Source organism: Malaclemys terrapin, chromosome 2 (genome assembly GCF_027887155.1).
Source record: "Malaclemys terrapin pileata isolate rMalTer1 chromosome 2, rMalTer1.hap1, whole genome shotgun sequence".
NCBI classification, from domain to species: Eukaryota; Metazoa; Chordata; order Testudines; family Emydidae; genus Malaclemys; species Malaclemys terrapin.
Genome location: NC_071506.1, coordinates 164,781,599 through 164,797,088, shown reverse-complemented (window position 1 = coordinate 164,797,088; position 15,490 = coordinate 164,781,599). Strand labels below are relative to the sequence as shown.

Below are 15,490 nucleotides of genomic sequence, written 5' to 3'. Positions count from 1 at the left end.
CCACTGCCACCACTCTTGATGCTAATTCCCTTCCCTGGGTAGCCTTGAGAGACTCTTCACCAATTCCCTGGTGAATACAGATCCAAACCCCTTGGATCTTAAAACAAGGAGAAATTAATCATTCCCCCTCCTCCCTTCCACCAACTCCTGGTGGATCAAGATCCAACCCCCTTGGATCTAAAAACAAGGAAAATCAATCAGGTTCTTAAAAAGAAGGCTTTTAATTAAAGAAAAGGTAAAAATCATCTCTGTAAAATCAGGATGGAAAATAACTTTACAGGGTAATCAAACTTAAAGAGCCCAGAGGACCCCCCTCTAGTCTTAGGTTCAAAGTTACAGCAAACAGAGATAAACACTCTAGCAAAAGGTACATTTACAAGTTGAGAAAACAAAGATAAACTAACACGCCTTGCCTGGCTGTTTACTTACAAGTTTGAAATATGAGACTTGTTCAGAAAGACTTGGAGAACCTGGATTGATGTCTGGTCCCTCTTAGTCCCAAGAGCGAACAACCCCCAAAACAAAGAGCACAAACAAAAGCCTTTCTCCTCCCCCCCCACCCCCCCCAGGTTTGAAAGTATCTTGTCCCCTTATTGGTCCTTTGGGTCAGGTGTCAGCCAGGTTACCTGAGCTTCTTAACCCTTTACAGGTAAAAGGATTTTGGTGTCTCTGGCCAGGAGGGATTTTATAGTACTGTACACAGGAGAGCTGTTACCCTTCCCTTTATAGTTATGACAGGAGGAATGGTATCTTTCTCTCTATGCTGTCATGGCAGTTTGAGTCAACTGGGTTGCTTGTTCTGACAGTCCCGAGACTGGAACATGTTTGAGCCAGGAGAAGAGTCATTTTCACAAGACTGTGATACTGAGTAGGGTGTCTTGAGAATTCACTTCCCCTTTTCACTGTCACACACCACAACCTTTGGTCCACCGGTCTGACCTTCAGCAAACACCTAAGAGAAGGGCCTTAAACAGAGCCTGGAGTAATGGGGAGTGTATAGTTTAGCTGCAATAGTCTAATAATGTTGATATTGGTAAAGAAGCTATTATTATACTTCTAAATATTGTGTAGTGCCCAGAGTCTCTGATCAATGTTTTTAATTTTTTTAAGATTATCACTCGAGATTTTAAAAGTTTAATAGACTCTTTTATTATTAGGTTCCATGCATGTGTTCTCCAGCTTCCCTTTAACCAGCAAGTTAGAAAAAACCCTTGCTTCTTCCTGAGGATCATTTCTGATACTGCATCATGCTGCTATTCTATTTTGAAAACCAAAAACACAGGTATGGCATATTAAGTGGTTATGAATACCATAAAATAAAGAGGAATTTTAAAGTTTTAAAAAAATACATGTGTGACAGGGTTCAGAAGTGCAATCCAGACCAGTGAGGGGTTGCCACTTGCCCGCAACCCTGGGTGCCTCACAGTGCTTTGCTGTTGTAGCTCACAACCAGCCTACCAGCGTGTAGGTCACACACTGAGCGTCTGTATGCTAGACAGCCCTTGTTCAGCTGTTCTGACCTCAGTTGCCTGTCTACAGCACCACTCTGGCTTCTACCAGCCTTGGTTGCAATGAGCAAGATAAGCCAGACTCACTCATAGTTTGTTTACCTAATATGTAAAAATGGACCATTGTCTTTTCCTGATTGGGCTGGTCAGAGAATCAAATATACATTCCTTTGTCTAATGTTTATCAACAGGCTTGTTTATCAACTCCCCGATTTGCCTGGCCTGATCACATTTTAGTTATCCTTCAAAAATATGTCCATAACTCTTAATACCTACCACAGACATACATCACACAAGATTACTAATGATCAGTGAGTTGCTGATTTTCAAGCAATACCTCACAAGGCATATTTTGCACAAAGATTATTACAGTAGTGTGTACAATGTGAATACAGGATGCTTAGTGTCACTCCAAACCCCTTACAAAGCTGCAGGAGGGTTAGCCACTGGCAGCAGGTTAGAACCTACTGTTCTCCAACATCTCAATATGTTTAATTACATCTGAAATGGCCATCTTAAATCTATAGATTAAGGGGCACTTTCCCCCTCCTTAGCATCCATATTTCACCCAGTGGTTGCTTCGCACCCCCTGGGTCACCCAGCCCAGAGTTTTGTCATCCCTGAAGGTGTTTACTCAGCTCTCTTACCTCTCTGAGTCTGCCCTGCTCTCAGTGGAGTTCTGGCCCATAGTTATTTACCTAGCTGTGCCAGAGTTCCACTGCTCCTAGCAGATCATGGGCCACAGCATCATCTTACTGTGCCTCAGTTTTCCTCACCCAAAACAGTAAAAAGTTGTCACCCTTAGGATATGAAACCAGGTGTTGTCCCCCTCAGAGTCTGCCCTGCGCCCAGCTGCGTTCTGATCCACCACCATCTCTCTGCACTCAGCAGTTTCTGGGCCACTGCACTGTCTAGTCTTGCCTCAGTTTCTCTGCTTTCAGTGGAGTTCTGGCCCACAGCATTCCTAGCTGTGTCAGAGTCTTTAGCACATCAGCAGATCTTGGGCTACAGCACCTTTTCAGCTGTACTACAGATACATTCAGCACTGACTCCGTTTTCCTGGTGAGGGTTTACTGCTTCAACCACTGAGTCTGGCTATGGTGGGCTTGTATCTGAACCCTCAGGCTCAACCCGGTTACCTCAATACAGCACAATACAGCATTACAAACAACACATCTAGAAAAAACCTATCCAGTCAGAATCCTGGAATAACTTTTAGAGCCCATAATGTCGAAGGCTACAGACAGAGTGATATGGTCCATCATACCCACATCTGGTTGTCTGCTAGCCTTCTATCAGGTACACCTTTATGTCCTTCCTCCTGGGTTCCATGAGCATGACATCCCCCTCCTCTTCTGTCTGAGCTGCCTGTTGGTCTTTGTCAGCAAGCTTCTGTTGCTCCAGCTCTGCTTTCTGACTCAGACAACTGATCTCCAGATCTATCCGTCTCTCCTCCACTAGCAGCCTTTTCCACTCCAACCTCCACAGCTCTGTACGTCTCGCTATTGATACTGCTTCTGTTGGATCATCTGCTTGGTCTCCTGCATGCCCTGTAGGAGAAAAAGGGACCTTCATCCGGCTCCCGGTTTGCAGCAAATGCCCCATTCTGTCTCATGGTTTATGAGTGCAGCATGGCTACTCGCTCCATTTTCTTCTGAATCTGATCAGTTGCTGCGAGATCTCACTGTTTCTTAGTGAGCTCAGCATCTGCTTCTTTGCCCATCCTGCCTTTTCTGGTGCTTATTCATGTTTAGGCCTTTCTTTGACTGCTCCCAGCCTTTTCACTTGAGAATCATTTAAAACTATTTCACCAGTGCTTAAAGTGTAAACCTCAGTTATATTAGTAAGCTGTGTGTAAATCCTGCATAACTGTGGCACTGTGATGGGGTTCGGGTAGAGAGTGCATGCTTGTTGCTCACTATGGTTGTCCCAGGCAGAGAGCCACAGTAGCAAGGCATTGTGATGCACTCAGGGTCACGGGGTAAGAGGTGACACAACTCTTCTCTGGTCTGGATTGCACCCCAGAACATGACAATACCTCAGTGGCACAATAGCTGCAGTCACTGGTATGCTTATCTGTTGGACTGGCAGTGAATCATTCTCCCATACCAGGGTAATTAGTATGAATGATCAAGCAACATGTTCTAGCAGGAACAAAATGTTTACCTATCTTCGTATGTAGAGAGGAGGTATTCCCTTGTGGATAAAATAATGGAGATGTCACAGTTCACATTTTTAATAAACTGTGGAAGCATTGGCAACTGCAGCTTTGGGACTGGTCAGAGACAATTGATAGACAATTGAGTCCCTTTCCTTCAGCCAATAAAACCACTGGGGATGGAACTAATTAACTGATATTACTTTTAAATTCTCAGAAAATAAATTCAATAAGTGTTGGTGTAATGCAATCCCTGGGGTGCAGCCTAGGACTGTGAGACCACTGTGCCCCCTTATCTCTCTCCAACCTGGGCTGCCTCTCACAATGTTTTGCTAGTGACAAGCAGCAAACCCCTCCAAGCGCTGTTATAACTCAGCACAACAGCATGTGGAGGCCCCAACCTAGCTAGATTGCATGAATGCTCCGAGAGTCACTCATGAATCACACAGGGAAAGGCACCAGCCAGATCCCGCCAGCACTGTACCTCAGGAATATACCGTTTTGCACTGCTCAAGACGAGCAGTGCAGATTTATTAATTGGTTCACCACTTCATCAATGGGAAGTGGATATACACCAGCCTTTGCAAACCTGAACAGATTACCAAAGACTTCAGGCAAATTCTCTGGTAAAGATAAACAGTTACATTTATTGACTACAAAAGATAGATTTTAAGTGATTATAAGTGATAGGCAAAAAGTCAGGGTTAGTTACCAAAATAAAATAAAATATATAAACATGCAGTCTAAACTCTCAACCCTATTAGACTGGGCAACATCTAGATTAAGCAGTTTTTCTCACCCCACTGGATATTGCAGTTCATAGTACATATATTTCACCCAGGAAACTTTGAACAGTCTCCTCTGTTGGAGTCTTAAGTCTTCTCAGTGTCCTTGTTGCTTGCAGGAGAAAGGCCCAGCATGGGGCTCCTGTGTTCTGTTTTATACCCTCAGTCCCATGTACATGGAGAACACAAGTCCAGGCATGTCTGTTGGGCATTGCTGAGTCTCCAGGCAAGGATGAGCAGTTCCCCTGGTGTGGCCTCATGCAGGCAAGTAATTGAGTTGTAGCTCCCTTACTAGACAATGGTTGTTGATGGGTTGTTTGACACCCCGCCAGGGTGTTGGTTACTTTCCTTGCTGTTGTCTCTGAGCTAATATCTGGCTGATTCCCCCAACTTACACCATGTTTTAGTGACAACCATATAATACAATTCTCATAACTACATATGCATTAATGATATACATATATGGATAGAAAAAATGACTTTTATCAGATCATAACCTTTCCCCAGATATCTCACACGGCCTGCTCTATATGCAAGATCACAATTATATATAAATGAGGAATATGGGGGTTACAGGGTGCTCCCCTAAGGTACAGAATGTCACAGTTGGGTCCTCTCATCCTTCATTATGGAGTCATGATGAACTTCTGTATATGAATTAAAGGTACTTACAGTACATTTCCACAGAGGTGGGTGAGTACAGTGGGTGACCTCAAATGTGGTGTTTACCACCTTTAACTTTATTTATATTTATAATATTCCATGTACTTAGAATGAAGGATTATTACAAATATTGTGGTATCTGCTTAAATGGCTACAATAAGTAAATGCAAGTTTTTGAGTGTGTTCACAGTATTATCTCAGGTTAATGATAAGGAAACCGAAGCACAGAGATGTTAATGAATTTGCCTAATGTCACAACAGAAATAATCATCAGAGTTCTGTACAAATCCAGCTTTCCTGACTCCCATTTCCATAGTCACTTGGGTCACTGCCTAAGATACACTTTTTAAAAAGTGTATCATATTATGTAGACCCTTTCATGCCTGTGGTTGCCAACAACCTTTTCTGGGCTGAGACTTGAGGGTATGACTCAACTGCAGTCGAAGGGGTGATTGCTGCACGGGTTGGCATATCTGCACTAGCATTAAGCTAGCTAGCAAGGCTAAAAATAACAGTGAAAATGAGGTGGCACAGATTTCAGGCTGGGCTGTACAAACATGCCAGGAATCTTGGGCATATACTCCCATTGCTAGCATGCACACGCTCTCCCCCCTCCCAGCACTCTCTCTCACTGGAGGCATTCCTTCTTGTGTGTACATTTGTCTTTCTGTCCTTTCTCCACATAGGAAAGGACTATTGGGAGAGGGTTATTTTCCTGCCACATGGGGAGGGCAGATGACACTGAGCTTGAGCTCTAGGCTGAGTGACTTTAGCTTACTCTACTTGATCTACTCTCAGGCCAGGCACAGTAACAGAGTCCCAATCAACTGCTCACTCTGGTCTCTGCTGTAGCTTATGCTTGAGGTAGAGGATGAAGGGTGAGGAAACTGCAGACTGCAAATGTGGGAAGTGGAGTTACACAGTGGCATCTTGGGACACTATGGGATGGGAAAGAGGAGGTATCTGAGAGAGGCAGTAGGACTTGAGGAGAGAATGCAGCAGGGAAAGGGTTGGTTTATATTAGATACCAGGTAAGATTGATTATTTGTTCTTTGCTTGACATGTCTTCCTCCTGCCTCTTCCGTCACACCTTCATTTTCTTATTTGGTTGCTTCTCCTCCCCTCATTTACTCTCTGGTGATGTCCCTTTGAGCACATTCCTTGGTCACCGCTCTCCCCATTGCTGTTGAGCTCATACACTCTCATAACTTCGTATTGATGACACCCTCCTCTGCTGCTCCTCTTCGAGCCTCAAGCAGAAGCTTCTATTTGCTCCCATTTCTGTTACTGGGTGTTCAGCCACTAACTCAAAACCAACATATTAAAAATGAAATTTCTTGTCCTACTCCTCCCATAAAAAACCCTCTCCTTTCCCTTCCTTTATTATTATTATCCTTCCCACCATCTTTCTGGTCATCCAGGATCACAATCTTTGTTATATTCAACTCTTCTCACTTCCTTTTCCATTTAGGCTGTTACTAAATCCTGCTGTTACTAATTCTTTTCTCATATTGTGAAAATCTGTCCCTTCACCTCCATCCCCATTCCCAAAACCTTGGTCCATGCTTTGATTATCTTTTGCCTTGGCTACTGTACCTTCTCCTTTCTAGCCTCCCAAAATCTCACCTTGTGTCTCCTCAAATCCTTTTGTCAGGATGCAGTCATCTGCATCCTCCTCCTCTGCAACTATTTCATTTTCCCTCCTTTAGTCCCTTCACTGGTTTCCCATCCTTAATATTAAATTCAGACTTCTTATTCAGGGCTGCACAGTACTGCTTCTACTGAAATCTTATATTTTGTTGTTACCTTCTTGTTATTTGCATAAGTATTATGCCATTCAGCTCTCTTTAATGCTGTTTTTGTCTTCTTTCCATAAACAGCTATGCACCTTTTCTTATGCAGCCCTCTATGCCTGGAACATCCTCATGCTCCTCTCTTCAGATCCTACCCCCATTAGCTTTCTGTTGCTGACTGCTACTCTGGCCATCATTCTACTATGCCTAAACTTAAATATATTAAATCTGCGTATTTTAAAAGGTGTATATATAGGAAGTAACAGACTGCATATATAACAAGCAGCATATCTCCGGATCAGGCCCTTTGTTGTTCCTCATCCTCCAGTACCTCATTTTGTGTGTGGTATAGGTCTGACTTTTTTTTAAACTTTCTATAAAATAAGGGCAATACACATCTGTAGTACTATAGAAATAATATACACGAGGAATTGTGCAAAGAAGAAAAGTACAAGAGAAAATTAAATCCAGAAACTAATTATAGAGAGATTCTATAACCTATTACTGACTCTTTCATACATTCCTCCTTTGTCTTGTAGTAATTCTTAATCTGGATTTTTCAAATTAATTAATATTTTACCAACATATCTTTTGCTCTAATTTACGCCATTTCTGTGGCCTATAGAAGACAGTGTGATTCTTGAAACCTGCATGACATTTTTTCTAGTCAATCCCATAATAGTCACCTACCGTTTTTTTTTCCTATTTAGTAAAAGAGTTGACACTTTCAATTTTCATAAATTATTTCTTTACGTGTTCATTTTAACCAAGTATTATTTTCTATTAATTGTCCTCATGTAACATCACAACATAATCTCACACAATGGGTGAGAGATTCCGTGTTGTGCTTCTAAGAGGTGGAGCATAAAATTTGCAGTCCAGGGCCGAGGGGGATAAAATGGCTTTAAGACATCTTTGCACCTTCTTGATTCTGGGCTGCTAGCCTGCTTAGATAGTGTATGTAAGTTATAGAAGCCTCCCTGGACTGTCCTATCTGTGATAACAGTGTGTGCTGTGGTCCTGCCCTACCACAGCCCTCCCGCCCCCATGCCAGAACTTGTGAGAAGGTCCTTGGAAGACAGCCTTACAGCTGTCTTCTGCAGAGTCTGTACCAGAGGAATTCTCTCTGAGATAGTTCGGAACGAAGAAGATTCCATTTTGATCCTTTTACCTGGCATAAAAGATGTGGAGTAGGGATGAGAATCACACCCAATGTGATAATTTTTTTAACTTTCACTTACTAAAGATGCACATTTTTCGTTTGTGTTTTAACCTCTCCCATCCCCAGCAGTCAGGGCTTTTATTCATGAGTTATGGACAGGGAAATGATCTTGTGGTTAACTAGTTCCCAGTTTTGCTGTACATTTCCTATGTGACTTGGGACTGAATGTCTCTGTGCCTCAGTTCCTCATCTGTTAAATGAGGACACAACTTCCTTGCCCTATGGGTTTTATAAGAAAAAATCCTTTCATGTTTGAAGTGCTCTGTTTGGAGGGAAAGAGATTTGCTGCTCATCCTTGAATACTAATCAGCTTTAGGTAAAACTATGTTTGTTTCGTTTCAGGGATTGCTTTAGGTACCAAAGGTGCTTCTGGGCTATTTCCTTCTGAAGCAGCAGAATGGCTTTGCTATCATGCTTTCATTATCAAACTGACAAACCACAAAGTTGTCTACAAGTGCCTTCTTAGGTTCCTAAAAATATGTAAGTACAGAGTAATGTTGAAAGTGAAACTTTTGAAATATAGATAATGTATTCAAATCTGCTTATGCACATGCAAACAAAAATGGTATAATTTTTCACCATTGCCTACAGCCCTGCTCTAGTTAAAGAAGTGTCATTTCTATTATGTGACACTTATTAAAGGTTTATGTAAACTAATTGTTTAACTTATATTAGCCAAATATGGGTATAGAAATTCTCTGCCTATTAAATGAGTTGCGATTTAAATGCTCTGATTACTACCCCAAAAATAATAACTGACGCTTAAAATATCCTCCGAGAACATAAACTCTTGGCAAAAGATTGACATTGGGAACCACTAGTTTTAACAGAAAATCATCATTGCGCCATTTATATTGTATATACTCAGCATGATTGCCATTGTCAAGGTTCTAGAGCTCTTCCATTCAGTTTTATTTTACTTATTTTCTCTTTTTTTTGCTTTTGTTTTAAACTTTTGTAATGTTCTAAACACAAGCATGTACAGAGGTGCACAAGATCTGTTCAGGTATAGAACCCAGGATTCCAATATAACGGGATCAAGGCACATCCATTTCCCACAATCTTTCAGAAGACACATGGCAAATTAGATGCTTCTGTAACCTACACTACCACATAGTGGCTCTGTCACACTGTAGCAGCTAGACCACTGCAAGAAAAATAGGATATAAAGCAAACCTTAATTTAAACAGCTGCTTAACTGATTACACCTACCGCCTTTCTTAGGGTTCTTTTAATTTTGATTGCTTAACTACAGAAAAGGACTACAGAGTTAAATTTAGTTTTGTAGAATTTTATTAAATATCCTTAATGAAAGCAACTAATAGTATAGGATATGTGATACAGCAGGGCCAGAGGGTACCAGGAGAGTGATAGATGCGAGAGACATAAGCCCCAGGATGATCACAGTCTTATTCCTGGTGGACTGAGGAGAGGTTACTACAAGTTAATTAGAGCACCCGGAGCCAATTAAGGCCCTGCCAGAGACCTAATAAAAACCTCTGATTCAGTCAGACAAGGAGGGGGGAAGGATAGCTGACTAGTTTGGAGGAGTACTGTTGTTAACCAGAGGATCACAGTACCAGAAAAGGCAGAGCAGAGGGACTCCCCAGGCACAGAGGACTGAGGGAAACCTTGCCCAAGGAGGAAGAGGGGAGGAAGCCCACAAAGCTGAAGGGGCTGGAACCCTGAGTAGGGGACAGGCCCGGGTCCCTTCCCGCTATCCTTCTCTGTTCCACCAGGGCACTAATGGAGCCCTTGATGCCCAAGAATAGAGGCAAGAGGTGGCGCCCTAACCCATCACACGAAAGGAGAGCATAGGACCTACCATAATAGTGCCAGCCATTTGCCACATGTGGTGTGAGGAGTGGGATTCCGTACTGTGAAGTTAATCCAGGGTGAGACAAAACCCCAAGGTGGTCGACGTGGTCAAGGCACTAGTGCAAGCCACAGCGGCCCAACAGAAGGCTACCCTGATCCAAGCAGCTGCCCAACAGGAGGCGGTATGGCTGCAGCAGGAGACCAATTGCCTGCTGATGAGCCAGGACCGCACTGTGCTGCATGAAGTGGTGAACCAGGTGAAGGCCCTTATGGAGCTGAGCCGTGGGTATGACGGGACACAGACTGTATGGGCCAGCAACTGCCTGCAGAAAATGATGCGGGAGGAAGATGTGGAGGCATACCTCTTGGCCTTCGAGAGGACAGCCCTGTGGGAGGGCTGGCCCCAAGATCAGTGGTCTGGCATCCTCACCTTGTTCCTGCGTGGGGAAGCCCAGGAGGCCTACTACGATATGGCCAGGGAGGCTGCAGCAGACTACCACAGCTGAAACCAGAAATCCTGGCCAGATTCGGATTAACGACGGTGTTGTGAACCCAGAGGTTCCATGAGTGGCAGCATAGTGAGGACAAGGCACCACGGTAGCAACTGTTTGACCTAATCCACCTAACCCGGAAGTGGCTGCATCCCGAGGCCCTCAGCTCTGAGAAAATGATGGATCTCCTAGTGCTGGACCGGTATATGAGGGGGCTATCCTCGGGCCTCCGAGCCTGGGTTGACCAGAATGACCCTTCCACCTATAATGAGTTAGTCACCCTCATAGAGAGACAGCTGGCAGCCCGTGAAGTGTTCCAGACCTCAGGAAAATGAGGCACAATGGATCACGAAGCCAGTCCCAACCCCGAGACCCCAGACTATCGAGAACTTCAGGAGAACTGTAACTGGAAGGAGGGGTGCCGAGGAATGGCCTGAAGTCATGAAGGGACCTGAGAGCTTGCGGGGAGAGGGTGCGGGCCGAATAGCCCAAGGCAGAGGGTGACAACCAGGGTAAGAAGAACAGGAGTACTTGTGGCACCTTAGAGACTAACAAATTTATTAGAGCATAAGCTTTCGTGGACTACAGCCCACTTCTTCGGATGCAAGTGGGCTGTAGTCCACGAAAGCTTATGCTCTAATAAATTTGTTAGTCTCTAAGGTGCCACAAGTACTCCTGTTCTTTTTGCGGATACAGACTAACACGGCTGCTACTCTGAAACTAGGGTAAGGTATCGATGTTATGAGTGTGGGGAATTGGGGCACATAGCAGCCTGGTGCCCCAGCAGGGAGGAGCCCATGCAGTGCAATCTGCGGGATCACAGGGAGCAATGTAGCCTAATCGGCCTGGTGGGGGTTGCAATGACCCCACATGGGTACACCTGTGGTTGGTAAAAATGAATGACATTGAGACCACAGATTTGGTGGATTCTGGGAGTGCTGTCACGCTGGTCTCAGGGAAGTTAGTGGGGCAAGACCAACTGACCCAGGCCAAAAACACAGGAGTAATGTGTGTCCATGGCACCGTAAATTTCTACATCACAATCCCAGTGTGGATTGAGATCCAGGAGAATACTACCAAAGTGACCGCAGGGTTGGTCCCCAGACTCCCCTACCCGGTCTTAATCAGGAGGGACTTCCAGGGTTTGAGAACCTACTCCGCCCCCAATAGAGCTAGGGGAGGGTAGCAATCCCCGGGCTGAGATCAAGGCACCCATGGCCCAATTTTTGCCAGACTTGCCCCAGAATTATTTTCAGCATCCGAAAGCCCTGGAAATCTAGGCAGGAAAGGAGGGCAAATAAAAGGTTAGGAACCAGGATTTTGGCAGGGAACTAGAAAGCATTGCCCTGGTTAGTAGGCAAACTTGTCCGGGAGGCCAGGAGACAGCTCGGACCAGTGAGGATCCGGAGGCGGTCCCCAGCACCAGTAAGAGCAACTCAGGGGGCAGAGTTGAAACCCATCCCATAAAATTAGGCCAGATTGGTCCCGCACACGAGAATTTTGGGAAGGACCAAGCCTATGACCCACTCTATGCAAATGTGAGGGAGCAGATAGTGGAGATAAATGGCATGCCCATAGAGGGGAAATCCAAAGGCCCAGGGCCATACTATGTGGTCAAATGCAATCTGTTGCACTGTTGTAGCCCAGATATGGGGGGAAAAGATAGAGCAGCTCTTAGTACCACAGGGGGGAGGGATAGCTCAGTGGTTTGAGCATTGGCCTGCTAAACCCAGGGTTGTGAGTTCAGTTCTTGAGGGGGCCACTTAGGGATCTGGGGCAAAATCAGAACTTGGTCCTGCTAGTGAAGACAGGGGGCTAGACTCAATGACTTTTCAAGGTCCCTTCCAGTTCTAGGAGGTAGGATATCTCCATTTATTTATTTAATTTATTTATAAGCACACAAAGGCAGTGTTAGAGCTAACTCACAGCCATTTATTTGGGGGACACCCAAAGAGTAGATAAGACCCTGGTTAAAGTCCTAAGGAGGTTTTACTGTCCAGGAGTACAAGCGGAAGTCCAGTGCTATTGTGCCTCCTGCCCAGAATGCCAGTTGCACAGCTCCCGACCTCATTTACAGGCCCCATTGGTGCCCTTGCCTGTTATTGAAGTCCCTCTCAAAAGGATAGCCATGGACCTAGTGGGCCCCATAGAAAGGTCGGCCCGGGGCCACTGAAGCAAACTCTTCATCCTTGACTATGCCACACAGTGCCCAGAAGCCATTCCCCTAAGAAGCCCCATGGCCAAGGCAATAACAAAATAAATGCTCCAGGTTTTCGCTAGAGTGGGCATCCCTAAGGAGATCCTGACTGACCAAGGGATTCCCTTCATGTGAAAATTAATGAGGGACTTATGTACCTTACTCTGCATCCAGGCCTTATGTACCTCAGTCTATCATCCTCAAACAGATGGTCTGGTCATGTGATTTAATTGTACCTTCAAAAGCGTGATCCGGAAAGTGGTGGCTTGGGATCGAAATGACTGGGATACCCTTCTACTACCCTGATGTTTGCGATACGGGAGGTCCCCCAGGCGTCTATTGGATTCTTCACCTTCGAGCTACTATATAGAGGCCACCCACGCAGCATATTAGACATCACCAAGGAGGATTGGGAAGAAGAGTCCAATCCAGGGAAGAATGTCATTGAGCACGTGGCACAGATGAGAGAGCGAGTAGCCCAAGTGACCCCCATAGTAGGAGAGCATTTAGAGAAAGCACAAGAGGCCCAGCGGACCTATTATAACTGCCAGGCGAAAGCATGAAGATTTCAGCCAGGAGAACAGGTGCTGGTGCTGGTATGGCCATATGAGATAGTGGAAGTCATTGGGGAGGTGGACTATAAGGTAAAGCAACCAGGACGCTAACTTATTGAAACCCTGGCATGATCGGGAGACATGCCTGGTCACCCAGGGAGCTCCACCCCAGACAGATGGCCCACAAGGGTAGGTGAGGATATCCCCCGAACTAACCCCGGAACAATAACCAGAGATCATTGATATGATCCAGCAGAATCAAGACGTGTTTTCCGTGCAGCCAGGCCATATGACAACGGTCCAACACCATAGCGTCACCTGCCCCGGAGCAAGGGTAACAATAAAACCATACCAAGTACTGGAGGCCAAAAGGGAAGAAATTAGGATGGAGGTGAGGAGGTTTTGTAACGACTTTCGGAAGTTAAATGAAATACCCCAATTTGATGCCTACCCAATACCATGCATCGATAAGCTAATTGATCAGTTAGGCAAGGCCTGGTATTTGACCACCCTGGGCTTCACCAAAGGCTATTGGCAATTTCCCCTGGCTGAGGACACCAAGGAGAAGACCGCCTTCACTACACCAACAGCCTCTTCCAACATACTGTCCTCACTTTTAGGGCCCCCGCAACATTCCAACGACTAATGGACAAATTACTATGACCCCACTCCAAGTATGCTGTTGCCTATTTAGACGACATAATCATCCATAGCCCTGACTGAGAGATGCACCTAGGAAAAGTAGAAGTGGTGCTAGATGCCCTTAGACAGGCCAGCCTCAGCGCCAACCCTCCCAATTGCATGGGAGGGCTAGCCAAGGTATGTAGTAGAAAAGGGCTTGGTGAAACCCCAATGGAACAAAGTAGAGGCAATACAGGATTGGCCCCGACCGGTCCACAAAAAGCAAGTCAGAGCATTCCTAGGGATAGTGGGGGACCCACCATAATAGCGCCGGCCATTTGCCACAGATATAAGACGACTAAAATAGCACTGGAATATGATTTGGTATAAACTAGAAAATTAGTTGATATAACCATTCAGGTTTTTAGAATCAAATAACACAACCAGAATAGAAAATAACACTTATATTCAATCACTATCTTGAGAGGGTGACATTGTTTAGATTTTTGATTGAGTCTTTCAGAATAGATCTTTACTTGTGCCAATTGATTATCTATTATGAGGTTGCTAACACAACAGAGGTGGGGGAAAACAATCCAAAGCAAAAGCATAAGACATAGTCAATTACTTCAAGGCCAATTCACCAATGTCTCCCTCCTAATGGATCTATAATGGTCTACCTTTTTAACCTACTTCCCCACAAATTACAGCAGCCCCAAGGTCTGTCTATTACTCCTATCAAACAAAAACTCCTACATTTTTGACAGACTGTATAGATTAAGTACAGTTCAAGAAGCTTGTACACTTGGTCTGTTCTATGTCTGTATACACCTAGAACTTGAAAGGCTGTATGAAACCATTCACTATGGTAGATACATGTACAGTGTCATGCATTCTTAGTTAACAACAGTAACTTGTTCAGTTTCAAAGCTACTTTACAACAATCTTGATTGGCGCCTGTTACAAAACAAGGACACACACTGCAACTCTGTAACAATCTTTAAAGTATATACACAAGTATGTACACTTTCTTACTTATTGGGTATGCAGTTTCAGGAAGTGGTCAACTGATTGATTTGGTTAGTCACCCAAGAGAGAGTTTGTGTATTACTGTGACACTTTCTTGGAGTGTGCAGAACCATATGTCACCATCTTACCCCCCACCCCCTTGCCTCCGCTAGAGAGAGAGTTGGTGGTGCTTAACTGTGTGTCAGTTCTCTGAGACTCACAGTCAGTTAGCTGCCCAAACAAACTTCTCAGAACTTTGCCAGCCCTTACTTTGCCTTGCAGATTAATACTGGATGTTTCTCAGTCCCCAAACTCTCCAGAAATGTCCCCCTGTAGTGTGCAGCCCCTGTCACTGGACACTTTCAGTAATTATCAGGTCAGCTGCCCTCAGAGACAGTGTTTACACCACTGGAAGATTACAGCTAGGATCAGGTCCTTTATAACAACATAGCACTATGTGGTGAAACAAATATAAGTTTATTAACAAAGAACAGAGATTCATAGATTCAAGTTTGTTGAGTAAGAATAATGGAAACAGAAATGGTTACAAATGAAACAAAAGTATAACAGGCTTTCTAGAGACTAAAACGCAACAGGCTACCATCCTTTGTTTAAAACATCTTGTCAAATCAGCTTGTATAAGACAAATTAAGCCATAAGTGTTGATACAGT

At 44.4% G+C, this 15,490-nt stretch overlaps 1 protein-coding gene across 10 annotated transcripts in view; it reads left to right on the top strand.

Annotated features, from left to right (window-relative positions):
• Nucleotides 1–15,490, top strand: part of TERT (telomerase reverse transcriptase) — a 132,180-nt gene that overhangs the window by 103,606 nt on the left and 13,084 nt on the right. For 5 of the 10 annotated variants that reach the window (XM_054018284.1, XM_054018283.1, XM_054018279.1 and 2 more), the window contains 2 exons: nt 1,158–1,282; nt 8,472–8,609. In XM_054018284.1, the coding sequence (XP_053874259.1) occupies nt 1,158–1,282; nt 8,472–8,609 (263 nt within the window). Of the gene's footprint in view, nt 1–1,157; nt 1,283–4,570; nt 4,716–8,471; nt 8,610–15,490 lie in introns of those variants that run through there. The other 5 variants (XM_054018287.1, XM_054018282.1, XM_054018277.1 and 2 more) reach the window with 4 other exon arrangements.